Source organism: Phascolarctos cinereus, unplaced genomic scaffold (genome assembly GCF_003287225.1).
Source record: "Phascolarctos cinereus isolate Bilbo 61053 unplaced genomic scaffold, phaCin_HiC Scaffold_726;HRSCAF=1367, whole genome shotgun sequence".
In the NCBI taxonomy this organism is placed as follows: Eukaryota; Metazoa; Chordata; class Mammalia; order Diprotodontia; family Phascolarctidae; genus Phascolarctos; species Phascolarctos cinereus.
The window spans coordinates 364,399,058-364,426,668 of NW_027556098.1; the positions used below are offsets into that span (position 1 = coordinate 364,399,058).

At 45.5% G+C, this 27,611-nt stretch overlaps 1 protein-coding gene across 3 annotated transcripts; it reads right to left on the reverse strand.

Annotated features, from left to right (window-relative positions):
• Nucleotides 1-3,907: 3,907 nt before the first annotated feature.
• AK2 (adenylate kinase 2) lies at nucleotides 3,908-25,397 on the reverse strand. 3 transcript variants are annotated; one of them, XM_078145488.1, is made up of 8 exons: nucleotides 25,207-25,397; nucleotides 15,222-15,347; nucleotides 11,888-11,998; nucleotides 11,641-11,735; nucleotides 8,400-8,472; nucleotides 7,620-7,725; nucleotides 5,291-5,345; nucleotides 3,908-4,812 (listed from the first exon to the last, which is right to left on the reverse strand). In XM_078145488.1, exons 1-7 carry the CDS (start codon nucleotides 25,306-25,308, stop codon nucleotides 5,317-5,319), a joined length of 642 nt encoding a protein of 213 aa, XP_078001614.1. In that variant the 5' UTR covers nucleotides 25,309-25,397; the 3' UTR covers nucleotides 3,908-4,812; nucleotides 5,291-5,316. The 3 variants fall into 3 exon arrangements, with proteins under 3 accessions (XP_078001614.1, XP_020839126.1, XP_020839125.1); XM_020983467.2 differs by having other exon boundaries at nucleotides 7,530-7,725; nucleotides 25,207-25,396; XM_020983466.2 differs by lacking the exons at nucleotides 3,908-4,812; nucleotides 5,291-5,345 and adding an exon at nucleotides 5,352-5,909 and having other exon boundaries at nucleotides 7,530-7,725.
• Between the last annotated feature and the right edge of the window lie 2,214 nt (nucleotides 25,398-27,611).

A 27,611-nucleotide genomic window follows, 5' to 3' on the forward strand; every position in this document is an offset into this window, starting at 1 on the left:
GATCTACATCAAAAGAACAATGTTGTCTTTGGGGTTATAAATAATGACAATCCATTAGCTATAAAAAGTGTGTCCTCTCCTCAACGAGCTTTAGTTAGAAGGGGGATGTTACTAAGTTTCTCCAGGGTGTAGCTTTCCTCTGTGGTAACCTCTGAGGTCTCTGTTGTGACAAATATAGTGTCCTTACCTAGTCTCATGCAACTGCTCTCCCCTCCCCTTTCCCCAATTTCATAAGGCTTAGATTTGGAAAGGATTATTGTCCAATTCTCTTGCTTCAAAGACAAGGACATGGAGGCCTACAGAATGAGAGGTTTGCCTAAAGTCACATAACCCCGTAGAAGGGCTGGGGTTGACAGCCAGATCCTTGGACTACAGATCTGGGGGTCTTTCCACCATTTTCTGGTTGTCCTGGAACAACTCTAGCTCCAGTAGAATATCCCAAGGAAGCAAGTCAAAGTGTTAAGGAGGAAAATGCCTTGTCCAGCTCTGGACCTGATTCTACACAAACATTTTCAAAAACAGCTCTGGCCTGGTGGCTAAGAGTGCTGGATGCAGAATCGAGAAATGGTGAGTTCAAATTCTGCCTCCCTTTCTTAACTGAGAGACCCTGAGCAAAAATCCCTTATCCTCCCTCAGCTTCACTTTCCTCACCTGGAGGATGTCCCTCCAAAGAAGACAACAACAGTACCTACATCCTAGGGTTGTTGTGAAGAGAAAATATTTCTTCTAAAGTGCTTTGCAAATCATAAAGAGCTATATAAATCGTAGTTGTTGTATTCATTACAAATGCTGGCTATTATTATTATTATTATTACATTATCCAATTTAATCCTCACTTCAACCTCTGAGTTAGGTATCAAGCATTAGTATCCCAAGTTTAGAGATGAAGAAGACCCAGAGGGCCTTCACAGGTCTTAAATGGCATTTTAGGGATCTGAATGCAAGTCTTCTGACTCCAGTTCTGGAAGACTATCCCTGCATGGGAGGTAGGCGGGGGACCTTAGAGTCTGAGACTTCCTTTCCCTAGCCTTAAAGCTGAATTTCTGAAGCATGAAGGACACTCCATTTACACTATCTCCAAAAAGGAAAAAGCCTTAGGCTCTCAAGCATGAGTGAATAATGGATCCATTTTACTATGATGGGCAGAGACTTGGCGATGGTGACATAGCAGTTAATGGCACAGCCAGGGCTAAGAACTCCCATCTCCTGATTTGCTGCCCATGGCCAATGAGACTCATCTGGCTTTGATCACTGATCTAATAAACTCATTATGGGCATGATCAAGGGATTTGTGGAGGAAGCAAGGCACAGTGCCCTTTATGTGGAGTCAGAGGGCCTGGTGCCTGGTCAGTTCTGGGCTCTGATATTTACTGCCCATATGACCTTGGCCAGGCTTCTGGGCTTCATTGTCTTTATCTGCAAAGTGAGAGATTAAAATTTGACTTGTAAGGCCTCTTCCAGCTCTTTTTAGTCTAAAAAGATTAAATTTAATAAGGGTAAGTGTGAAATCCCTCACAAGGTTTAAAAAAGTAACTGTACAAAACTAGAGGATGGGGGAAGATAGGGTTGGACAACCGTCCATGTGAAAAGATCTGAGGGCATTAGTGAATCCCTAGGTGAAAGAATCAGTGGGGTGATATAGCCTGTTGCAAAACTATGTGATCCTAGGGGCACCGAGGTGGTGCAGTGGACAGAGTCAGGAAGACCAGAGGTCAAATCTGTCCTCAAACACTTAGCTGCTACGTGAGCCTGGGTTAGTCGTTTCCTTCCACTGTCCTGTTTGGGATTCCATCTCTCATCCATGCCTTTGGACTAGCTTTCCTCCATGCCTGTAATGCACCCCTTCCCCTCCTTTGCTTGGAATCCCTACTTTCCTTCTGATCCCCCTAGCTACTACAGCCTCCCCTATTTCCTCTGCTCCCATCATCTCCCCTAAAATAAGTAAAGCTAAAATAGAAGTGCAAGGCTTTTCCAGTACTCTTTGTATCCCCAGCACCCAGCACAATGCCTGGAATTTAATTTGTGCTTATTGGATGAGTAATTGGGGAGTAGAAAGAACATGCCCGCTGTTTTTAAATATTTGAAGGACTGTCAGGGCAAAGAGGAACTCAGCTTACTTGCTTAGCCTTGAAGGTGGAACTAGGACCAAGGAGTTGAAAGTAAGAGGCAGAATTCGGTTAGCATGAGGATGCCATTAAAGTGTCCACACGCCAAAGTGCACCAGACTGCCTTTGGTGGCAGTGAATTTCTCCGCACTGGAGGTTTTCAAATGAAGGCTGGCTGACCACTCGCAGGTGGGGTTCTTATTTTGAAGAGGACATGCACCCATCTGAGAACCTAAGTGCATCCTTCAGAAACCCTGAACTTCAGGGTTCAAAAGGTCCTAAACAATTTATGTCTCATTTCTGGCCATCCTGGAGTTCAGGTGACAGGGATGGTGGCCAAGAATGAATTCAGCATGGCCCAGGGGACTAAAACAAAGCTACACACCAACTCAGGTGCCTGGACAGAAAGAATCTTATGCTTTGAATATCACCAGCTCCCCTGTCTGGAATGAGCACCCAAGCTCACTTGGAAGCTGATAGCCTGGAAGGTGGGGGTCAAATTAACTGGCTTTTCCCTCATCCAATGGCAAACTCCCATCTCTGATCTCCTTATTCCTGTGATTCAATCACCTAAGTCAAAAATCTGTTCCCTACTCTGTTTTCTCCCCTATACCGTCATCCCTATCCATCGAAGTCCTACCCCTCCAGCAGATAGCTTCGTCTACCTTCCTGCTTGACTGTCACCTGGAGCCCATATTTTGTTAACCAATTCCCCATCATCCTGGATCTCTCCACTTCCCAATCTTTCCAGCTACTGGTGCTAAAAAAAAAAACCCAGATTCCTCCATGAGGATCTACTCCCTGATCACTTTTCATTAAATGGTGCACCTGCTCATCTCTTTGCTCTCACTTGCAGACTGTCCCTCTGATGCCAGGAGCTACTGGTTTATCTCTATGCAGATGAATTCCAAATCCATCTACACACTCCTTGTCTCTTTTCTGAGCTGTAGTTCCATATTGCACATCTCAACCTTGACATCCCACCGATGTTTTAGATTCAATATATTCAAAATGGAACATCTCTCTTTCCTTCCCTGCAAACCCTGAAGCCCACCCCCTCTCCAAATTACGCTGTAATTCTTGAGGTCATTATCATCATCATCCTTAACACTGCCCCCTGAGATTTCTGATGATTACATGAAAGCCTTCTCAAATGGTCTTGGACAAACAATAATTTTCAGTACAGATATAAATAAAAAAGTTTAACACCCCCCACCCCCAAAAGCATATGGAATGGGCACAGGGTGGGGAATTTAACGAGGACAGACAAATGGACCATCTCCCTAGTTAGAGAGAAGGCTGAAAAGGCAAACAGTGGAAAATCTAGCTCAGCAATTTAGGAATGGTCTAGTTTGTGAAAACTCCCTGCTGAATGATGGTCAGATTTAAAAGGAAGCAGCTATTTATGGACTCCAGTTAGTCAAGGTTTTCTATGTGTCTCCTCTACTAAAGTCCTTCTCCAAAGCCCCACTGCTGCATAGAGTGGGCTTTAAGTTCTGGAGGGGCATAATGAGGGAGTACAAACTCTGTAAGTCCCACTAGGGTGAGAAACCTTGACATAAAAGACTGGCACAAAACCAGCTAGCCCAGGCTCCTCACCAGATCAAAAATACCACAAACTCAAGGTCAATGGAGGTACAGGTTTTCAGCACTTAGCAAAAAGTCTAAGTAGAGGCTCTTCCAACACATACACATTTAGGCCTCAGCCTTCAGTGGCAAATGAGTTACTGCCAAAAAACACACAAACCTAACTCAGAATCCAATGTCACATCCAGCCTCCAGAGACAACATCACCACAGGGCTACAAATGATTAATACATTTTATTGATTCCAGGGCCAAAAAAGAGCAGCATTTGGTCAGTTAAAGGTGAAAGGCACCTTGTTTTTTAAAAACAAAACACACCACTGCAGGGCTGCCATGTTTCAGCCTTGAGTTGGGGAAGGAAGGAATTTCTTTGGAATGAGACAATCTTCAAAGTTTTTTTTTTTTAAGGAAAAAGGATTCTTTACACAGAGTGTAGAAAGAAGGCAAGAACAGAGGATGCACATTTGCAGATAGCAACTGATGATGGCTTTTCCCTTGAGATTAATGGAGTTGGTCAATATCAGAGGTAAATAAAGTGGGAGCAACCAGCCCTTCCTGGCTTTGCCTTTAGAAGTTCCATTAAAGTTCATGTATCCAGCCACCCTTGTCACATACATTCCTCACCACCCTTTCAAACATGGGGGCTGTTATTTGGTCACATTTTTTGGGGTGTTAAGGTCAGCAACCAAAACCTACCCTGTTATGAGGTACAGAACAGAGAAGAGGCAACAGGGGGAGTCACTGCTCTCCCCATCTGGCGAGCTCAGAGGTCTTAGGTCAATGGCTTTTCAATTACAATCACATTCCTGGATGAAAGGGAACTGTGCCCAAGGGATCCTGTAGAATTAATACTAGGCCTTCCTCCTCTTTCCCACACCCTCCACCTTGGGAGCTCTAAAAATGTATACTCCTCTTCCCCCAACATACCCTCCCAACTACTATTTATAAAACTTTCACCTGAATGGGGAAAAACAATGACCCACTAAAACAATCTCCCCCCCAGAACTTGTATTTTCTTGTTCCTCACCAACCCCTCCCCTCTGCCCAACACTTAACAGCTTGGACTCTTGCTCTGAAGTTGGTCAGCAATGGTGTGGTCTTGCCTGGCCTGCAGTCATTTGGCTGAAATAAATTTAAAAAAAAAACCATGAGAAGACAAAATGCATTTAAAAAAAAAGAGACGACCAAGCAAACCAGAATGAGGCTGGCATCCAAGCCCAAGCCCCATGTCATCCAGTGGGAGCCCAATGTGCTCAATGGGACACGTGCACCAGGTGAATGCCTCCTGCCTCAGGGGCTGCTAGGCCACGGCTTAGGAGGATAAGGACAAAGGGAAACCCAAAGCACTGCTTTGGGATCCCACAGAGGGACGGTTTACATCTTGGAAGGGGAACTGAATGCTGGCCCTGTTACTCACTACCATGGCCACCTCCCAACTCTGGGGCTCAGTTTCCTCATCCGCCAATGAGGTGCTGGACTCAATGTTGAGATCCCTCCCAGCTCTAAACCCCATCATGAACATTTTCAATAGGCAGAGTGCAGATGGCGGGAGGAAGGAAGACCAGAAGAGCTGGATCAGAATCCTGGCCCCATTACTTACTACTTGTGTGGTGTTGGGCAAGTTCCTTAACTTCTCTGTTCCTCAGTTTTCTCACCTGCAAAACAAAGGAGTGGGAATGGAACCCCTCAAAGGCCCCTTCTGGCTCTAAATGAAAATTCAGCTCCATAAACATGTACTGAACTAATGTATGTGTAGCACTGTGCCAGGCCCTGTGGAAGACACAAAGTGTAGATAAGAAAGGTCTCTGCCCTCAGGGGGCTTAGTCTAGTAGGAGGAATTAATTCCTCACAACTCTGAGATAGGTAAGCCAAGTATTTTTACGGACAGGACAGGTGAAGTGATGTGCCCAAAGCTCCAGAATGGTAAGTGTTGGGACAGCTCGCCTGGGATTCTTGCCACACTGGCCCGGGCTGCTTCTCTCAGACAATCCTAAGGCCCAGGATCTCCCCAACTTGTAACCGGAGCAGTCACTGAAGGCATAGGGCCACATCTGGGGCTCTGGAGAGGTAGGGACAGAGAGGAACCACAGGGATGTTGAACTGGTCAGCCTGTTGGTGACTACAGAAATCACATGGACGGCCACTTCTGCCATGTCAGTAGGCCAGCCAGTCACAGGGGCCATAAGCCTTTTGGCCAGGAGTCTGGCCCTCGGCAGGTGCTGAGGGAAAAGGAAGAAACAAGGTCTCTTTAGTCCGGGGAAAACCCAGTGTCGAGACTGTTTTGCTTTCACTTTGGCCCCTTTTGTAACCTTCTTACTAATCATGTATTTTCCAGTAAGTATATACAATGTTAGGCTGAGTTTCACTTCTGAATAAAGAGTGGATGTTAGCCTTCAGACCAAAATCCAGAGAAGAAAAGTGGATGGGGCACACAGGAATGTTCAGACCAGACAAAGAGGGGTGAATAACATTGCCAAGTCAGGGCTGACTAACCAAACTTACGGGATCAATCCTTCCCGTAAACCTACAGACGAAGAGGGAAAATCTGCAGACAGGTCGGGGCTGTGTACTGAATCTGTGTGTCAGTGAACTAGCAGACGAACTGGAGGAAGGACAGGTGTTATTCATTGCTCCAACTACTGACCTGAAAATGGGCTTTCATTATTTCAGACAACAGCAATGACATAAGCCGAAGGATAAGAAGCCCAGAGCTTCAGAAGAAAAGGAGGCTGATTCAGCAAGAAGTCCACATTTCTTGCTATCAAAAAGTAAAGGGGGGGCTGGTTTGAATATGAAAGGATCACTCAAGCTCCTTTGCAAACCACTGCCTCATTGCCTCAAGAAGACAGGAGGCCTTCTGGAATATGGTTGTTACCAGAAACATACTTTATGCCATGCATAACAGATAAAATGCTAGACTTTTATGCAGGAGCCTTGAGTTCCAATCACAGCTGCAACACTTCCCAGTTGTGAGAATATGGGCGGGTCACTTTGCCGTTATGTGTAAAAGGGAGATAATCCTTACATTACCCAGGCTTCTAGGAAAGCACTTTACAAATCTTTGGGGGCTACTATCCCTCTCCCGATTTGTACCCTTAGGAAGCGACAGGAAATCCACGAGATCCAGATGGTGCTTTCACCTCCTCCAGCTGCTCCTGGCTACAATTCTAATCCCATGTTTAGTCACTGGCCACCACATCCCAACAAGACAATTCTACCCATCACTCGGCTCCTGGTCCACAGCAGTGGGGCCCCTGTAAGTCACATATTCTTTCCTCTGTGCTAGCTTTCAGAACCTCGATGTCAGCAAGCTCATTCACAAAATGGTGACAGCAGGATTAAGTGGACTATCCCACCAGCCCCCACTATTGTGATCGCAATTTGGGGCCATGATAATCCTAGCTCTGCATAATCCACTTTCTCTCTTGGGGCCTCAGCTGATTTATATGAAGGGGAGGATGAGACAGTTCTTTCCAGTTCTTACATTTCAGAGCAGTCAGCTGATGAGAAGACAATACTCAGACACCAGGGATCGAGGGGGAACGAGCATGTTCTAAATGGAGCTAGGATTATCTGCTTTCCCTTCTGACCAAACAAAACTCACCCTCTCTCTCTCATGCTCTCTTACACACACATGCGAGTACCATTACATATAAATGGATGACATGACAGTTGTACACATGCCAAAGACATGATCAAGTGCTTATTTAATTAACAGCTTGAACACTGTGTCTTCCTGGCAAGGCCAATCTCTCTCTGCACTCTCCCCAAGCAGAGACAGGAGGATCGAGTGGCCCCTATGTGAACAGACCCCTAAATAAATATAACCACGTCTTTACATGTCGCTTTGGAGAAGGCTGCCAGGATACTGGCGAACACCACGTCTGGGGACTGGGACGCGTCCACGGAGGAATGGATCCCTCGCTTACTGTAGTACTTCACCAGTGGGGTAGTCTGGGAGTGGTATGCCTTCAGGCGGGCTTGCAAAGCAGTTTCGTTATCATCTGAACGTCGAATCAAAGGCTCCCCAGTGACCTGGGAACAGGAAGAGGGCAGTAAGGAGGCCAGGCCTGTGACAAGAAAAGCACACTGATATCCCTCCCTGCCCTGGCCCCTCATGGTTCTCTTCCTTAGTTACAAGTGGAAAGCCTGGCTCCCCTACTCACTAGCTGTGTGATCTTGGGTGAGTCACTTCTCTGTGATCCTTCACCCGACAAAAAGGGAGCTGAAGGGGTGACCCCTAAGCTTTCCCCTTCCTCAAATCCTCTGAGACTCAGAGAAGACAGGCCAGCTGACCCTCACACCTTTACAGCCACTCTGCTATTTTTTTGAGTAGGACTGACCTGCTTCAAAAAATCTGCCTGCAAACAAGGCTGCCTCTGACCACTAGGAGCTTACCTGCAGCTCTGGGAGGACTGAGGAATTGTATGAGTGTTCCCTGGCCCCCAGGTTAAACTTAGAGTACCACATTTTCCATATGTAAAGGCCAACACCAGATCGTTAACTTCCATGAACTTTGCTAGCTCTCTCTTCGGAGGCTTCACTTCCCCATTTCTTCCTTTCTCTCCTATTTCTGAACTCTCCAGTGGTGCTTATGTCTATCTTAACTTTCTTTTCTGGGAAAGGGACAGGAAGGACAACAACTCTGGGCAGTCAGTACTACCAGGCAGTTAAAAAGAAAACCAGAACTGTCTCCAAAATTCACATACGTCATCCTTCATGTGCTGCTTTGGGGGATTGAACTCCTCATGGTAGGAGCGGCCACTTGCAGGATGGATCAGCCTGAAAAACATTAAGTGAATGTGAGCCCAGGTGCCATCCTCCTGCCTGGGCTGGGAGAGCAGACCCAGCATAGTCCCATTCCTCTGCATCCCAGGATTAGCTTCACACTGAAAGAAGCTGGAACTATGACCCAGGTGTTCTTCACTAAACAGAAGACTATCCACTTCTCTGAGCTTCAGTTTCTTTACCTACAAAATGGGCAGGTTGGGCCAGAAACCTTCTAAGATACTTCCCAACTTTAGATCCTATTATCTAACTGCTGGCCTTGGGGCAGGGGTGGAGAGATAAGGGTTTCACTGGCAGGAGAAGCATGGATGCCACATGCAGTTACTCATTCCCAATTCCTTCTGCACACATCTAGATATGCTCCTCCCTCCAGTTGTGGCTCCTCACCCTCTTCACATACACCCATCCAGGCAGATGCTCAAAACCACTCTACTCACAAACAACAATTTAAAGCAAAACTCCAGGTCAGATTCTGAGTTTGGGCCCACCTGAGAATCTCACCCACGACTTTCAGACGCTGGCCAGAACAGCTTTTTGTGATGTCCCCGTGACATTCCCTACTGTAGTCTGGAGAGTATGAGACTGGGATGATTCTAAACCCATGCCCAGAGACTCTGCAAGGCAGGACCTTCTGCCACTTCCGTTTCTCTACCTATAGAAGGGGGGCGCCTACTGCACAACAAACACAGCAGGGAAAAGCCAACCTGACAAAGACCTAGTGTCAGGTGGTTTTGGACAAGAAGTGCCAACTGATGAAATGATACCACAAATACTGATATGGACGGAAAGATCTCATTTTTAACAATCTTGATGGACCAAACTGCTCCATTAAACCAAATGTTTAATCAGAAACCTGCTGGTACTATTTTTGGTTTACTAAAGTCACAACAAGTTCTAGATAGGTGACGCCCAATTCTCTGACTTCCAACTTGCATTTATTAGCACTTCAGCCCCAGATTTCCTACTGCCCAAGAAGGGACATTTCCCTCTGCGGATGTCCCTTGTCACCTCAAACTGCAACAAGGCCCACACATGTGTATGTTCATTCTGCATGCTCTCTCTGCCTCGTTTCTGGCCCACTTCCCCAAACTGGTTGTATAAGAGAAGACCACTGAGCTGGGCTGAGAAGACTCATGTCCCCAGCTTGACTCAGACAATTCGCAGACAAGGGCTAGCCTGTCCCAGCCTTAGGTTCCTCATTCATGAAATGAGGTGGTTGGATTAACTGGGCTCTCAGGTTCCCTCCAGCAGAACCCACTCTTCATTCACCATCCAGGAGAGGAAGCTAATCCTCTGGCTCTCCTCCCACCTTCAGGCTCTGGGCTCACTGGTTACCAAGTCGTCTAGTCTTTTCCTTCCAAATCCTACTGTGACACTTCCTACTTGTGTGACTTTGGGCAGGTCCCTTAATCTGCCTGAACCTCAGTATCCTCATCTGCAAAATGGACAAAATAATATCTATACTATCTGCACTACAGGGTGGTTGGGAGGCTCAAACGAAATTCAATTCAACCAGTTGCTGACTTAGCACCTATTATGGGGTCTGTGTTATGGACTGGTGCAAAGACAAAAGCTTTTAGAAAGCCTCTGCTTAAACAGCTTTCGTCCTGCCAGGATACCACACAATGCTATATGTCACTTAGCATAGTTTCAAGTTCCCCCACAATCCCATGCACTTGGGGGATGTTTAGAGACACGGTGTAAGCAGGGCCAAGGCTCATGCAGGGAGAGGCACCCTTCCCACTGCTTCTTTCACTGCAGTGCTAGCAGGCACTGGCCTTTTCTGGTTGCCAGGTGTTTGAAGCCTGAGCTTCAGAAATCAGGAAGTGTCCTACGGGAAGCCCAGATCTCACTGGTCTCTCAACAAGGAGGCCTTCACATCTATTTATTCAGAATATACCAAGTTCCTTCTCTTTGGAGTGTAGGGTGAGGTACTGTCTTATACTTCTATATTCTCTATGATGTCTGGCATAGTGCTGGGCACATAGGAGACAATTAATGCTTGCAGACTGGTTGAAACAAAAGCTCTTTTCTCACTGGGTTTGAATGATTTCTCCTAGTCTTTGTCTTCCATTAAAACACCAGCCCCTACAATGCCTTCAATTGCACCTCTTTTTGGTTTGTGGAGTAGCCAACAAGTACTACGTCTACCATGAACACAGCCCTACCAGGCACTGGATTTACAAAGTTATGTCAAACCTGGCTCCTGTTCTGTAAAAGTTTACAAGATATAGTTGGCGAAATAAGACAGGAAACATCTTACAGACAAATAAAAATACAAGTGTAGTGAACTATATGGAGCACATCTGGGATGCCTTGAGAGGTAGTTGAAATAGTACAGCTCCTTCACTATTGGGATCCTCCCCTGCCACTTTAAGGTTGCCTAAACAGCAAATTAGAACTTGATTTCTTGATCCACCCCTATCATGAACCAATGGTACTATCTCCAGCTAGGAACACTCCTGCCTTGGTGGGGCTAACTGGCATTAAGCCCTGGCCATGACTAGTATCCTGACTAGGGTTCAGTTAAGAGGGGACCACCCTGGCCCCTCGATAAGCGCCATGTATGTCTAATTCTCTGGCACCACTCTCTACCCAAGGACAATGTGTTCCACCCTGGCTGCCTGCCATTCCTTCTCCTGCCTGAGCACATCCTGGCAGTATGTGCTGAATAAACCCACTCATTTTATCCACATTCCATCTCTGAGGTTCTTGCAGCATCAGGACACTAAGCATATAAATCCTTGCCCAGCAACAGAGGTCCCAGCAGCTGCACCTACTTCCTGAGACTCATGGTAGGGAATGGAGAGCAAGGGCTGGGAGCATGAAGCCTGTGTCCCAGGGACAGGAGCTCCCCCACTTCTCTAACTGATACACAGGCTGGGAATGACCTCCACGTCTTTTGGTTCCTCTTTCCCTGACCTCATAAATGAAGCCCAGAGGAAGACCACAAGGTATAGTCACCTTCAAGGAACTGAAACCAACCCAGCAAACTCTCAGGCATACAATAGGCTGCAGTGGAACCTCATGTTCCAATGGTATTCTTAAAAAGGGGCTGTGTCTATTCCACTTGCTAAGGACTGACAAAGTACCAGAGAAGTCTGAAGGCAGGGGTTTTAGGAGTTAAGTAGATGGGACTGGGGGTGCTGGCAAAGCAAATACCTTCCTGTGATTCTCCGGATAAGCAGAGAGTCGGCGATGTTGAACTCAATGACTGAATCTAGCTTTTCTTTCCTCTTGTCCATAAGGTCATCAAGCTGCAGGAGAGTCAGAGTCAGGCAGCACACTTAAACTCTGGAGTTGTGACCTGAGCCCACCTTCTCTTAAGAAGTGATTGGACTGTTAAATGAGACAGAGGTCGTGTTTGGGCCATCCTCCCACCCTGAGGCACCAGGACAAAATCACGTACCATTTCTGCCTGCCTCACTGTCCGAGGGAAGCCATCTAAGAGAAAGCCATTCCTGCAGGGAGGGCTGTCTAAGTTCTTCTCAATCAGCTCCACAACCATATCATCACTCACCTGAAAGTCAGACAGAAAACAACACTTTATATCCACCAACTTGGTGACGTGAACGAGTGAGTGAAAACACGAATTGTGCTAAGTAAGAACTGAGATATCAGTAAAAAAGAAGACAGTCCTTGCTCACACTCTAAATAGGGGAGTCAACACATGAAGGAGGCTTTAGGTGCAAGACAAGTAGAAAGGCCCAGGAATTCTTAGGCACCTGGAGGGGACTGGCCACTACCACTGGCAAGAGGGAAGTGGGCCTAAGGGTAGGAATGGAGCAAGGATCCCTGATTCCCTCTGGTGGGGACTGGGAAGCCACCTTCCAGGCAAGAAAGGAAAGGGGGGGGGTGGATACGGGTTGCCTGCTGCCCTAGCTGGCACCAATTACTAAACATTAACACCATAGCCTTGACCTTAGTGCAGCAGCGCAGGCTGCTCTCAGTGCTCCTGGAAGTGGAAGATAACTGAGAAAACAGAACGTGAGTTTCTCTGACAGATCCCGTCTGGGGGTAGATCCAATCTCTCTGCAGTTTCACTTGAACCTTACGAGGTACTGCCTTCCCACCTCCAGGGCTGGCCATACCACACCAGGTCTACAACTTCTCTCTTTTGGGTCTTTCCACTTGTGGTGCCACAGAGTCAGCTGGGCTAGACACCCTATCAGGGATTTGCTGACACAGAGAGGGGCAAGTAATGGAATCGTGGTGGGAGACTAAAGGTGCAGGCTAGCACTTCGGATAAATGCGGGCAACAAGGAAATACTCATGTGCACAACCATGGCTATGAAGTTAACATTGCAGATCACAGAATTGAGAGTTCAGAGATCATCTAGCCCAGGGTTTTCCCCCCACCTCCCTGACCTTTGAAATATGATTACAAAGGAAACAAGTTATATGGAACTGAAGTGACTTGTCCAAGGTCACACAGGCATTAGCAACAGAACAGAAATTCAAATGCAGACATGAGGAACTCTGCAACTGTTTCATGGGGAGATGGAAAAAACATCCCCAAAACATATTTCCTCAAAACTCAGGTGAGTAGAGATCTGAAATTTAGACAGGTCTGTACGAAAAAGGAGTTCCAAGCCACCTTTTCCTAACTGCCACACAGGGGCTGCTCGTCTGCCAGCAAATACTCTGAGCTGCCAGGGCCAGTTCAACTCAGGGGCAAAGTACAAGTATGGAGTGTAGGGGAACCCTGGAGATAAGCAGTGCTGCTGTATCCCTGAAGGCCCTTCTGTTAAGCACCAAAGTCCACAAAGGCCTTCCAACGTGACTCAAGGCCCTACCAACGAGAGGCAGAGGTAGGGGAAAGAAAAAGAGCCCAAATCTGCACTGAAAACTCTTGGGTGCGACTTGTTTCAAAGGGAAGTGACAATGTAGCAGGCCCAGAATCTCAGGTTAGAAGGGACCTGAGCAATCACTTAGTACAATTCCCTGCCCTGAGGCACCATCCTTTACAACTCTAACAAGGGGACCTCCAGCCTTGATCTGAATTCACATTTCAGGTACCAGGGAGATCAATGCCGCTCAAGGAAACCCATTCTGCTGCTGGCCAGCTCTGACTGGTAACTAGTTACTTCTCAGAGGACAGCAGGAAGGGTACTAGATTTAGAGTCAAAGGAACCACATTAAAATCCTGGGGTCTAATAAAGACCACCTGGGTAACCCAGGGCAAGCCTAGCGTGTAGGCTTCAGTTTCTTCATCTGTAAAATGAAAGGTGGTCCCCGAGGCTCACTCCAGCTCTGATTCCCATGATCTTAATAAGTCAAAATTTGCTTCCCTTCAGCTCCTACCGATTAATCCCCATCCTGCCCTCTGGAGCCACAGATGATAGCCCTTCAGATATCTAAAGACAGCCACTGTATCTCTAAGTGTTCCCTTTCTCAGGGAAAGGGAAATCCCTAACAAGTCTGCATGTAATCTAAAAAGCTAAAACCTGTTAGAAACAAAGGCTAAAATAGGCAAGGAAAAAAAGGTCTGGAGGCCTAGTCTTGGAATATCATTGCCATAACTACATCTTCAACATAGTAGGTTGTTCAAAACGTTTACTGAACTTGAACTGAACCACAAATCTCTTAAAATCAACTATAAGAGATCAAGTCACTGAAAGACTAAGCCAGACAGTACTATATCCTAGTAAAAGGAATGATGGACTAAAGGCAGGAAAACATACAGCTCTGCTAGGTGACATAATAGGAATGAAATGCTGAGTAACAGCCTCTCAACCCCTTTATCCTATTCAAAATGAGGGGGGCTGAGACTAGAAAGCATATTCTTTTTGGACCTGGATGTCCTATGACTGGAAGTGAAAATTTCAGCACACACTGAAAATGAACCTTTGCAAAGAGCCTAACTGGATACTCTGTCACAGTGTGAAGGTGACCTTGGTCTCTGGAAGGCTATGCCAACAGAGTACAAGCTCTGGAAGGTTTTACCAAGTAGGGCCAGTTTTGAATACGGGCCCAGCAAAGTACTATGCCTGTAATTCACCAGCCTTGCCAAGAATTTGAGGCTTGTCACCAGAACTTTGGTGACTGAGTGATTTTAAGAACTTATTATAGAAAAGGCAATGGAGATACACCGACAAAAACAGAACAATCCTTCCCCTCAAAGAGCTGACAATCTAGTGGGGGAATGCAAGACGTGAACAGATTATAAACAAACACAAACTAATTTGGGACAGGAGACAGAAGTAGCTGGGGAAGCCAGGGGACAGGTTCACAGAGAAGTGGCACCCACGCAGCTCAGGAAGCCATCCCCACTGACGCTTGGAGAGGTCTTCATGTGCCAGGGGACGGGGGCAATAAAAATCAAGGATCTTTTCAAGTCATGGAAACAAGATTTCTCATCCTGGGAACTTTGAAGCTACTCATCGAATACAGCAGCCACACTAGATCTCTAATAGGTAAAACACTGTGATAGCTCTGTGGTTTCTCCTCCATATCTGACCTGGAAGTGTATGGGGGGAGGGGAAGAAGGAAAAGAAAGATTAAACCTCTTTCACTTATTTACTATATAATTAGTAAAGTTATAAAATACATCAGAGCAAACAACCTCAGCAGCATTGTAAACAAAGTGATATTCAGAATAAGCCAAAGGCCCAAAATTTATCTCATTAGCTTTCTGTTTCTCAGAAAAAGTTGAACCAATTGGAGTAGATGTGTCTTATCTGTTATTTTAAGATGGCAACAAACAGTTTCATTTTGTAAACATGCAAGTGCACCAAACCCACCAGTTTTCCAGCATCCATTGTCTTCTTGAGTCTCTGTCCCAGCTCTGAGCCAGAAGCTACCATGGCCCTCAGCATGTCTCCTGTAGCCAAATGGCAAACACAGTAACTTTCAGCCAGCCTGGGAGCCTGCAGGGGGAACAAGAAGGAGGAGGAAAAACCAACAAGCTGTTATCATACTCTTTAGACACCAAGACAAAGCAAGACATCTGAAATTCTCAGACTAGATACTATTTCATGTACTAGTAGGACAGCTAACTGGAAAAACCCAGTTGGTAGGACCAGCTGGAAGGGACCTTAGGACAGCCAGGCCCCTCATTTTAGAAATGAGTCAACAGAGGCCCAGAGGTTAAGTAATTTCTCCAAAGTCACAAAGGTAGTGGAGTAGTGGAGGCAGGATTTGAACCCAGGTCTTTTGCCTACAATGCCACAACTCTACAACATGACACAGCCTCTTCTTGTTAGAAACTTACAACAGGAACCGTGATGGCACAACAACAGGTAGAGGGGGAATCACAAAGTCTCGAGGCTGGGAAATGTGAGGCAGGGAGGACGCTTCTCTACAGTAACCTGGGGAGCTGTTATCTTGCCTCCACATGAAGGAAGGCAGGTCTTCAGGGGCAGGGGACTCATAGGCAGATGAGGCACTTCTGGACCGCTCTCATTTTGAGGAAATTTCCCCTTTAATTTAGCTGAAATCTGTCTCCACAACTTCTCACTGATCCCAATTCTGTTCTCTGGGGCCAAACAGAACAAACTTCATCTCTCTGCCACTAGAAAGACTTTCTAGTAACTGAAGACAGTTCACCTCCTCCCCAATTTTATCTCTTCTAGGGAATTGTCCCCAGTTCACTCAATCCGCATATGACACGGCTTCAAATCCTCTTGCCAAATCCCCCCAACCCCCAAAGTCCTTCAGGTTTGTCACTGTTCTTCCTAAAATGCAGTGCCAACAACTTTCCTCCTGCTGTAGAGGAGGTCAGACCAGGCCCGGGACAACAATCTCCTTGGGTGTGAGCACCACGCTGCTTCTGGCAGAGCAGCCTACCAGCTGTTCTGGGCTGCTATGTCACACGACAGATTCACATTGAACTGGTTGTAATCGACTAAAACCCCAAGTCTTTTCCCTCAAGAACTGTTGTTTAACTCTACCTCCCTCAGCTGGCATTTGGGTTAGAGAATTCAGTCCTCCAAGGATAGGCCTTTACATTTAGCCTATTAAAGTTTATTTTATTAGTCTTGGCTATATTTGACTGTCCCTTTGGATCATTCAACTCATTAGTTATCCTTCCTAGCTTAGTGCTATCGGCAAATGTGATAAGCCAGCTACCTATGCGGCCCTGTGGTTAGAGCCAGGAAGACCTGAATTCAAATCCAGCCACAGACATTTACTAGCTGTGTGACTCTGAACAAGTCTTCTGGCAAACCTTCTGTTTGCTACAGTTTCTTCAACTATAAAAGAGGGATAATACTAGCACCCACCTCAAAGGGTGTTTGAAGATCCAGTAAAATATCTGTGAAGTGCTTAGCACAGTGCCGGTCACATAGTAGGTGCTATATAAATGCTAGCTATGGATACTACTAATAACGTGTCTTTACCCAAGTTAGTTATAAAAATGTTGAATAGAACAGACTGTTCAAGATGAATGTGGGCTTAACCAAATGAGACATTAATTAAAAACCCTTTCAGTTGTAGGATCACAAACTTCGAAGGCCATCCAGGTCTAAACAAATGACTCTTCTAGAAGTATTTGCATGGGTTCCCTACTGCTCTAGGATGAAGCCTGGCCTTTGAAGTCCTTCCTCGGACGGCTCGCAGCCCATCTTTCTGACTTATCCCACATTATTCACCTCCAAATACATTCAGGACCAGCCATCCTGGCCGTACTTCCTGTTTCCAGAACTTGGGCCTCCATCTCCTCCTCCAGACCTATCCACAGGCCGGTCCCCTCCTATCTGGAGTACATAAACTTTTTATTTCTACTTCCTAGAATCTTTGGCTCCTTTAAGGAACCAGTCAGATTCGATCTCCTTCTTTGTGAAGTTTCTCCTGATTAACCTAGTTAACCTGCTCTCTTCCCTTCAAATTATTATGTAGGTATCTCCTCTCTAACATCACCAAGCAATCCTCATCATCTAGCCTTGCTTGAACCCTTCCAATGACAGGGAAATCACTCTTTGCCAAGGTGGTCTATTCTACCTGACAGCTTTTCTCATTCACCTCATTCCGATGATTAGTCCTAATTATGATTTAAAGTCATATAGAATAAATTTAATACCCCTTCCATACGATTATAGGTCAAAAAATATTTGAAGATAAGCAATGACTAAATTCTTCCACTCAGTCATAGGTCATGGGATTCAAGGCTACTGAGGTTTCTTTGGGCTAAACATTCCTATTCTTTCAGCGAATGCTCTGGTTTATGAAATTCAGAGCTCACTTAATCCAACCCCATCACTTCACTGATGAGAAAACAGGCTGAGAGGAGATAGATGACTTGCCCAAGGTCACAAAGGCAGTAAGTGGCAGACCCAGGATTCGAAGCTCAGGTCCTCTACCTCCAGCCTAACCCTCTTTCTCCTACACCACACTCCCTTACAGCCCAAAACTTTGAAAAATTGAGATCCATGTAACACATTGGTGCTATTCATTTTAGTTTTTAGTTAACAGACTGATTACGTCAGAGAAATAACTTAAAGTAAAATAAAAATGAAAACTGGATTTTAAAGTGTTAAAAATAAGGCACTTTGAGCAATAACTATAGGCTAGGACAATTAGGCAAGAGAAAGCCTCTCATACCCTCCAAACAGGTTATTGCCACACCCTACACCAAAAGAGAACCAAGTTTTCTGTTAGTCTATCTCCTCATTTGTTGAAATCAGCTCAAGGGAGAGGCAGTTCTTACTCATGGGTAGGAAAGGCAGAGCAACCACAGAAAGAACTGTCACAACTGAACCAACTTTCCTATTTTTACCCTCCCCCAAATGCATGACTGCCACCCAACTGTCAGTGCTATGTTCCAAGTGAATGAGTGCCAGCCTGGCATGTTAACAACAGGCCTTGAAAAGGAGGGCTGGGGGAACCTAATGCTCATTTCTAATTCTGGACTGCTGATCAGTCTCAGAGCTGGAAGGGACCTTAGAGATTATTTAATCCAATCCCTTCATTTTATAAAATGAAACCAAGGCCCAGAAAGGTGAAGACATCTGTGATCTGAGCCTAGGCGCCGACTGCAAATCCAGAGATCCTTCAACTACTCCATGTAGGTAAACTGTAGAAAATCATTGCAATAGCACTTGTCTGGGCATCAAAACAACCTGATTTGAACCACTTCACATCTCTAAAATAAAATTCAGGTTCTTATTCCTACCTGCCTGATGACCACTCCGGGCAGGGTTGGGATCACCTGACTCCCAAGCCACCGGGACATCCTGTGTTCCGGTAATTGACAATAGAGGCAGTAGCCACATGATTTCCAGGAGAAAGGCAGAAAGGTACTCCTCCAACCCTGCCCTATCCCAACTCCCAATAAAAAAATACAGTAACTTCAGTGCCTAGGACCAAGCCGACAAATTACAGGAAGACCCAATGTAATCCTTGGTAATCTTGCTTCCATGAATCTCTTCCTTTCTATTTACCAAGACTTCACCTCATGCCTCACCTACTGTAAATAAGTCTCTAAAAGTATAATCCTAGATCTAATTTCTCTTTTCCTCCAAAACCAATGTCATAATATTCCTAAGGTATGTACTACTGTACCAATCAAAAGCCTTTGATGGACTCTCACTCCCCACAACACAGAAATTTCTTAGCCTGACATTCAAGGCCTTCCATAATCTGCCTACCTCTCCCTCCAAACTTAGTAGATCAGAGGATTTAGAGTTGGAAGGGCCTTCAGAAGCCAAGTGACTTGTCCAAGGTCTCACAGGCAAACCAGTATTCAAACCTGTTTCATGAATGCAAATCCAACTATCATTTTTCTCCCATAGTTCTTAGAGATCCACTGTTGCCCCCAAACTAACAAGTCCTCCTGCCTCAGTATGGGTCCTTCCACAAATCACTTCCTCTCACCCTGCTTCCCACTGAGGTTTGTATTACTCCTTATTCACTGGACCAACACTGAGGTCTTCCCCTTGACAAATCAAGTGTTAGGAGGGAGACAAGAAAGAAGAAAACAGTCCCTTAGCCTCAGGGTCAGCCTAGGAAGGGAGCTAAGAGAAGTGTGAAAGAGAACATGAATGAGAGGTATAAAATACCATATGGGTTAGTTCAAAGCAGAAGAGATTATTTTGGGATGAGGAAAAATTCATGGAAAGGCTACACAAATTGGGTATTAAAGGATGGACCTGCTGCTGCTTATATGGCCTTTGGCATACACTAAAAGTACAACTATTTATCCTTATGTATCTGTTTCCCCAACCAGAATGTAGACCCTCAAGGACAGAGACTCTACTTTGTGCTTTCATATCACCAGCACCTAACACATAGGTATGTAAATGGCTTAAAAACTAGTTCTACAAAAAAATACAATTGTTTGAATCAGCACTAAACACAGTCGTAATCCTCAAATGGGAGTGGCTTGCATTTTTAGGTTTCTCCTACATAAGAAAAATTCCTTTAATGTTTTCCAGCTTTTTTTTTTTAATTTTTTTTAGTTTTTAGGCAATTGGGGTTAAGTGACTTGCCCAGGGTCACACAGCTAGTAAGTGTCAAGTGTTTGGTCTGAGGCTGGATTTGAACTCAGGTCCTCCTGACTTCAGGGCTGGTGCTCTATCCACTGCGCCACCTAGCTGCCCCTGTTTTCCAACTTTTTGCTAATAACTATGTCAGAAGAATGAATGACTTGATTTATGAAGCAGACAGTTGCAAAGTCATCAGGAGATTAAATATGCCAGTTTAATTACAACTGTTTTGACCACATGTGAAAGGCAGCCTGGTGTGGAACACACGGAACATTCAGGAGTGTGGACCTTACTTCTGAATCTCGGCTCCCACACTTACTAGCTTTATGGTCATAGGGAAGACTCTTCCCTTTCTCCTTTGAAGGTAGGGGGATAACTCCAAGCACTCCACTCCTTCCCTCCCTCTTCTTCTCCTTTTCACAGGAGTCCTCTCTAAGCCCTAAAACATCACAGCGAGGTACTGGACATTCTTAAGCGGGGTCTTGGCGGAGGTGAGGGAGGTCTGATCGGGAATCAGGGGCTTCTTGGCCACTGGCCTCGTGAGTCCCTCCCTTTCTGTTGGGAAGCCCTTGGGCAGGTCCCTCATTCTTTTAGGGCACAGCCTCAATGCTCTCATCTGCAGAAGGAAGATAATAATAATCTCTTTCCTCCCTACCTCCAAGGCATGTTAGAGAGATGAAATGAGGCCAGGTATGATAGCCAAAGTGTCACACAAGCACGAGGTATCATTAGAAGGAAAAGACTATCACGAAAAATAAGCTGGTGAAGTTGTTTTATTTAATTAAAACAAGCTTACGTATTCTAGAGATTTTCAACCAAGCAACATAATTACTTTAACAATCTAAGCATACTTAGCGTATTGGTCTGAATACAACTTGCTTGGAATATAGGCTATGCCTCTAAAACGAGAACTTTGTGGCCAAGTACACACGTATGAAATATACACTTTCCCCTCTCCCCACTCTGGAGTCAGGATTTTACCAGGGTAGATACTGTCACTGCCACAGATCACAATCCTTTGGTGACTTAAGATGGTATCTGAGAGCTTCTGCTGTTGAAAAATCCTTTGCTCTGTAGCCAAGCTGGTGGTGAAGTCTCTCCACATTCATGGGGGCTGGTCCTTGGACAACAGGAATATAGCCCATCAATGGTTCTGTACTGAAAGCCTGCATTTGGAGGTGGAGGACTTGGGTTCGTAAGTCAGCTCTGCTACTTACTACCTGGGTGATCTTGGATAAGTCACAACTTTTCTGGGTATCAGTTTCTTTATCTGTAAAATGAGGCCAGAGTTGAACTTGAAGATCTCCTCTAGCTCTAAATCTATAATCTTCTGGTAAGACATAAGTCCTACCTAGTGAGCTAGGAGCACCTCTAACCACACTTAGAGACTGGAACAAGATTTTTGTGTATACAGTGAAAAGAAGTTAAATAAAACAAAAAAGTTTTTACTGTGAAAGTTGGACAGTTGAGGGAGACAAGTAGATATTCTTGTAGTCCAGAACTATCTGAGACAGTTTGCTGGATTGAACTGCATTTTCTACTGGTAGCTTTTGAGACAACGTCAACAGCAACCAGGAACTTTTGGCAAATTCACATGCCACTATTCAGACTGAAGGGGAAAGGGAAAGATTCCATCAACTACATAAGGCTGCTATGCTTGCTGAAGAAAGATTATGTGGACAAAAAACAGCTGCAGGGGGATGACAGGCTAACTCAGGCTTTGTATGGGACTCATTTGGCGAAGACAGAGTCTAGCTGTAATGGGGCAGCTGGGTGGCACAGTGGATAGAGCACTGGCCTTGGAGTCAAGAAGAAATCATCCTGAGTTCAAATTCATCCTCAGACATTTACTACCTGTGTGACCCTGGGCAGTTACTTCACCCTGTATGCCTCAGTTTCCTCATCTACAAAACAAGCTGGAAAAGGAAATGGCAAACCATTCCAGTATCTCTGCCAAGAAAACCCCAGACGGGGTCACCAAAGTGGACATGAGTGAACCGAATACTTGTGATGACACATTTGCAATTTTAAAACTAGCTTTCACATGTATAACCCAACGATCATTAAAAAAGAAACCAACGGTCTGCCAGCTCAGCACTAACTAGAAAAGTGACGTATTAAGTTTTTCAGGTAGCAGTTTCCTTCTCTGTGTTTATTTAGATGAGTAAGATGAGATTTCTTGATTTCTGAATTTCTAATTTCTTTTTAGAGTAATGATAAAAAAAAAGATATGATACAGTCACCCTCAGAAGTTACTACTGCATCTAAATCTCGGTTACGGCTGAGAATCCTCGTATTTAAGTATTTATTACCAGATCACTGGTATGAAGACCTTTGCAAACCTCATGCTTTGTTTCTATTAGTTCACCTTTTGTCCTGACCTGGCTGCTATCAAGAAAGGCTGATTTCTGGGTAAGAGGCAGTGGTGGCAAACTCAAAAACAAACAGAGGCCACTCACCAGTACACAGGAAACCCCGAGGGACACATACTGACTTCATTATCTATTTTATTACATTTTTATTTATTTTGTTCCCAGTTATATTTTAATCTAGTTTGGGCTACACTCAGGAGTGGCCTGAGCCATATCAAACCCTGGGGCCACGTTTTTTTACCTCTCTGGTGGAGTGGAGGAGGGAATGGGCTTGAGAGGCATGAGATCTGGGTTCCAATCCTGCCTTGAATACTTACTGGCTCTATGATTTTGGGATAAGTCACTCAACTTCTTGGAGCCTCAGTTTCCACATCTGTAAAAAGGATTCGATTCACTGCCTACCTCAGGGGATTGTTCTGAAGGACACTTTGCAAATCTTAAACTGCTCTGCTAATGTGAGTTATGCCTTATTACGGCAATTTCTGAAAATACTGTCGAGAAAAAAAAGCCTAAATAAGGAACCATTGATTTGCACCTACCATGTCCTTCTCACAGTCAGTCCATCAATCCCTACAGCTACAATAAGAAGTTTCAGGCCTCACATTTCTAAACCAGAGTCCGGAGGACATCGAGATGTCAACATTTGAGATCCTCAAACAGAATCTCAGGGTAAGTGTAGTAGGGTAATAGGGGTCCAGCTTGAATCTTCCAGAATGGCAGTTAAGGATGTGGTAAGGCAACATTCTATCCTTACAAGAAGTATAACAAGAAGCCAAAGAACAATGTGTTTTATCATTAAGTTTTATAAACAAATCTCTCCTATTCACCCTTATACTCTCCATCCTTCCAATACTACCTGTGCCTCATTCAATTCAACAGATAATTATTCAATGACTACTGTGTGAGTCCTGCCCTAAGGAATTCAAAATGAAGGAAATTGGTGGTTTGGAAGATCTCTTTCAATTCTAAAAATTCTACGATTCTAGTTATGGGGGAGTGGATCAGTCCTTAAAACCCTCACTTTAACCAGGCCTCAAGAGGTCTTAAGAAAGCCTGGTTCAAGAGCCTTGGAGTCCTCATGTGCTCAGATAGCTTTGACCTGGGTAATGAATAAAAGACCTAGAGATTCTGAAGATTAGAATCAGAGATTACTGAGTTGTACCACCAAATCCCCCCCCACCAATTCCCATTTTGCAAAGGAGGCCCCTGAGTCATAATGACTTGGCCAAGGCCAACAACTACCCATCTTCCTTCATATATGTTCAGCTCTCCTCATTCCTGTAAGACTTCCCTTCTAACCACTCATTGTCTCAACTCTCTACTCTTTACTGGTAGACTTCTTGTAAAAGCTGTCCATACATATAACTACAATTCCTCATGACTTACTTTTCTCTTCAACACTGCAAGATGCTTTCCACTTTCTATCACACTACTGAAAATGCTTCTTCAAGATGATCAATGGCCTTCGAAAGCTCCAATTCAACAGCCTTTTTTGTTGTTCTTACCCTCCTTACATTCAAGAAACATTTATTAAGAGACTACTATGTGCAAAGGAGTGCTAGTCACTGAGGACACAGAACACACACACACACAAACACACACTGAGCACAAACCTTGCTCTTGAGAGCTTACAATCTAATAGGGAGGAAAGAAGCTATGAACACCTAACTATAATAAAAGCTGTAAAGGAGACAAATTCCTGAGAGATTAGAGGAAGTGATTCATTTTAATAAAAGTGATAGCAGTTGACATTTACACAGTACTTTCAGGTTTGTGACATGCTTTACATACATTACCTTATCTGAGGCTTCACGGAAAAAGGTGACACCTGAGTTGGCCCTTGAAGGAATGAGGTTTCAACAGAGAGGAGGAAGGAGGGAAAATGAATCCATTTGGACGTGGGCAAAAGCAAAGAGACAGGAGGGAGGATAAGATAAGAACAGGGTACAGAAAGAGTAGTCCAGTTTTGCTAGAATGTGGGCTATAGAAGAGTACCATGAGATACCACAGCCAGTTTTGACACTGTTGATCACCTCTCATTCCGTCTGATTAGCTCCCCACCCTTGGCAGAGTCACTACTCTTCTCCCGACTGACCACTTCAATCATCCCTTTACTCAACCTGGAGGGAAGCTGCAAAACGCAAAGCTGGGCTTGAAAACTTTCCCAACTCTTCAATGGGCTACCTCAGGATGAAGTGGGGGTTCCTTTCCTTGAAGATCTTCAAGCACAGGGTGACTAGATGATCCCCTCCTAAGGTATGTTATGACGGGGATGTCTCCCCTCGCCCTCACCAGCCTTCAAAGGTCTATTCCCTCTTTCCTTTCTCTGCTACTCATGACCATCCCATTCTCCCCATGATTTCAACTACCACCTCCACTGGGGTGGCTTCGAAATCTAGATGGCCAGACCTGCACCTCCCTCTTCCCAGAGGAGGATGTCCTTCACCTGGATCCCTCACCTGGGAAAAAGAGCTCAGTCTCTCCCCTCTTCCCGAAAACAAATCTCCTAATGCAAGGGCTCTTTAACTGCATTTCCATGTAATTGGTTTATTTTAGACATTTAAAAACCTTATTTTGAGAATGGGTCCACAGGCTTCAATAGACTGTCACCCAAGAGAAAAAAGTGCAGGACGCCCATCTTGGTGGAGAGGGCACTGGACCTGGAATCAGGAAGCCCTGGGTTCAAATGCCCCCAGACCAATATTGACAAGCAGCTCCGTGACCCGGGGCACCAAGAGGGCTCAGTTTTGCCATCGGTAAAGTCAGGGGGCTGGAGCCAGCTCTAACTCCAGACCTGCCGCCTGCAGCCTGGGGTTCTCCGGGGCTCCTCGCTCTCCCACTAAGTCCGTTCCTCCGCCTGCGGACCCCGGGTTCGAAGCCCGCCTCGCCCCAGCCCCAGCTGACCTTGGGCTCGCCCCGGCCCGGCCGCTCACCTGCGTGCCCTTGCCGGCCCCGGGCGGCCCCAGCAGCACGGCGCGGATGCCCCTGGGCGAGTCCTGCTTCGGCTCCGGCGCCGTGGCCACGCTAGGCGCCATTGTCCCTTGCTCGCCGTCTCGACCCCGACACCGTGGTTCCAAGACCTCTGGCAGCTCGGTCCCGCCACGCACGCACGCTACGCTACATTACGTTACGCTACGCCAGCCGCCGCGCACACCGGAGATGCACCCGCGCCCCGTGCCGCCATTGGGCCCTGGAGACGTCCATTAAGACTACACGCCCACCCCCACCCCCCATATCGGCGACAGACATTTCCCTTTACCAATGAAGTTCGAGACAGTGTAAGAGCTCATTTATGATTGGAGGAGACTTTGAGAAGGGGCGGGACAGCTTCGCTATCGGAGTAGGAGAGATGTGCGGAGGACTGTGAACCGGCCTAGAGCGGGCTGGCAAGGGAGGGAGATTTAGAGTATGAGTTCGAATTCCTGTTTCCGCAAATATGTTGGGGCTCCCTCTGTCGCATGAATTCTGATGAAGTATATATCCTAGCTAAACTCACGGGCAGTGGAGAGAACACTGGGCCCAGAATCAGAAAGACTTGAATTCAAATCCGAGCTCAGACACTTAACTAGCTGTGTAACTCTGTGCAAGTCACTTCACCTGTTTGCCTCAGTTTCCTTATCTGTAAAATGAGCTGGAGAAGGAAATGACAAACTACTCCAGTATCTTTGCCAAGAAAACCCCAAATGGGGTCGGGAAGGGTGGAACAATTGCTGAAAGCCCCCTAGAGATCACTGAACCGAGACCTTTGTGCTGAAGCCATGGGCTGCCAGGAGACACAAATGCTGGAATTGTTGCTTTGTTGATTGGCTAGACTTAAGAAAGCAACGGAGAAAAATGTTGACAATGCAAATTCAATCTGGAAAGCCGGTTGTTGAACATTTACCCTCAGTTTCACTGAGAAAATTGGGGCTCAGATAGATTAGGTTACTTTTCCAGGATTATTTGGACAGTGTGATCGATGGCTACTAAGGTGCTATGCTAGGAGATTTGTGTTCTGTTCTCAGACTGTGTCTTTGAACCACTTTGACAGTCGTCCTTTGGCGTGTTAAAGTTCAGTCCGCAGCTTCTAAGGAGCAAAGGCCAGTGCTCCTTACAGCACGGCACCCAGAATGTTGGATAGGACTATGAACTAATTAAAATTTCTCCAAGCAGTCCCCAAAAGGACAAGTTTGGAAGCCTTTGGAGAAGGGCAGGGAAGGTCGGGGCTGAGGAAGTGGTGAAGAGGCTAGAAATGTCTATTCTGCCTCCCTTCAAACCACACAACACCCCCCATGCTGCCTGTGGGGGAAGAGTTTATTTTCCTGCCAGGAGGAGAAGCAGGAGTTTGAGGCTTGAAGTTTGACCGTTCTACTTTTCTCAGAGACAGGGGGTATCTGGTTAGAATGATATCTGTCCTCTCTCTTAAATATTATCTAGGGGAAGTGGTTTCAGGATTAAGCTAAACTTCTGATAACTTTGTCATTAACAGGGAAAAGAGGACCCAAGCTTTAATCCAAGACGACTGCCTTCCCACTAAATACAAATTCCACGATGAACACATTGATTGTTAATAATTAGTCATAAATAAATGAGTAAAAATTAAATAAAATTTAATAGTTAAATAATTAATATTCACCAATAAAGAAACTTATTTGTTCAAATAAATAACAAAACAAAAGTCAAAGAAAAAAATATAGGAAAATATATACCAGACAATAGTTCTCCCATTGGGAGTGAGGTAACTCAACTGAGAGTCTCAGATCTTACCCAAAGAGACAATTCCTCAAATTCTCTAGTGTAGCAAGGTGAGGATAGGGACATGACAGAGTCCGACAACTCTTCTTGTGTTGGCGTCTCTGGAAGTTGGGAACCAGAAGAACCTAAAGGGACTCAAGAGTTTGAAGAGAAATCCAAGGAGAATTGAAAAGACCAAAGAAAACTTTGTAGACTAAAGAGAGCTCTCACCCATTCTTACCTCCCCCCCCCCAAAATGGGGCAGGGAATTGATTGCCACTAGTGAGGAGAGAGTCCTATACCAATGGGCTTTGGGACTCAGGTATTCTGTGAAACCTGGACAATCTACCAGCACCATGCCAGAAAATGGAACTGCTTCTGTTTGAATTTGTCTTAGGAAGATTCTGAAGATCACCTGGCAAGATAAGGTACATGACACTGAGGTCCTTTCTTAAGCTAACTGCCAAGTAGTCAAACTCTACTGCAGGGGCAGCTAGGTGGTGCAGTGTATAGAGCACAGGCCCTGTAATCAGGAGGACCTGAGTTCAAATCCAGTCTCAGACACACAACACCCACTAGCTGCATGGCTCTGGGCAAGTCACTTAATCTCAATTGCCTCACCAAA

Bases quoted from the DNA above. Each gene is read 5' to 3' on its own strand.
- AK2 (XM_020983466.2), bottom strand. From the start codon at position 25,308: ATGGCGCCTAGCGTGGCCACGGCGCCGGAGCCGAAGCAGGACTCGCCC. The intron at 15,348-25,206 runs GTGAGCGGCCGG...TTCCCCCTGCAG, and splicing joins GGGCCGGCAAGGGCACGCAG to GCTCCCAGGCTGGCTGAAAG. The intron at 11,736-11,887 runs GTACGTGATTTT...ACTCTCCTGCAG, and splicing joins CAGTGAGGCAGGCAGAAATG to CTTGATGACCTTATGGACAA.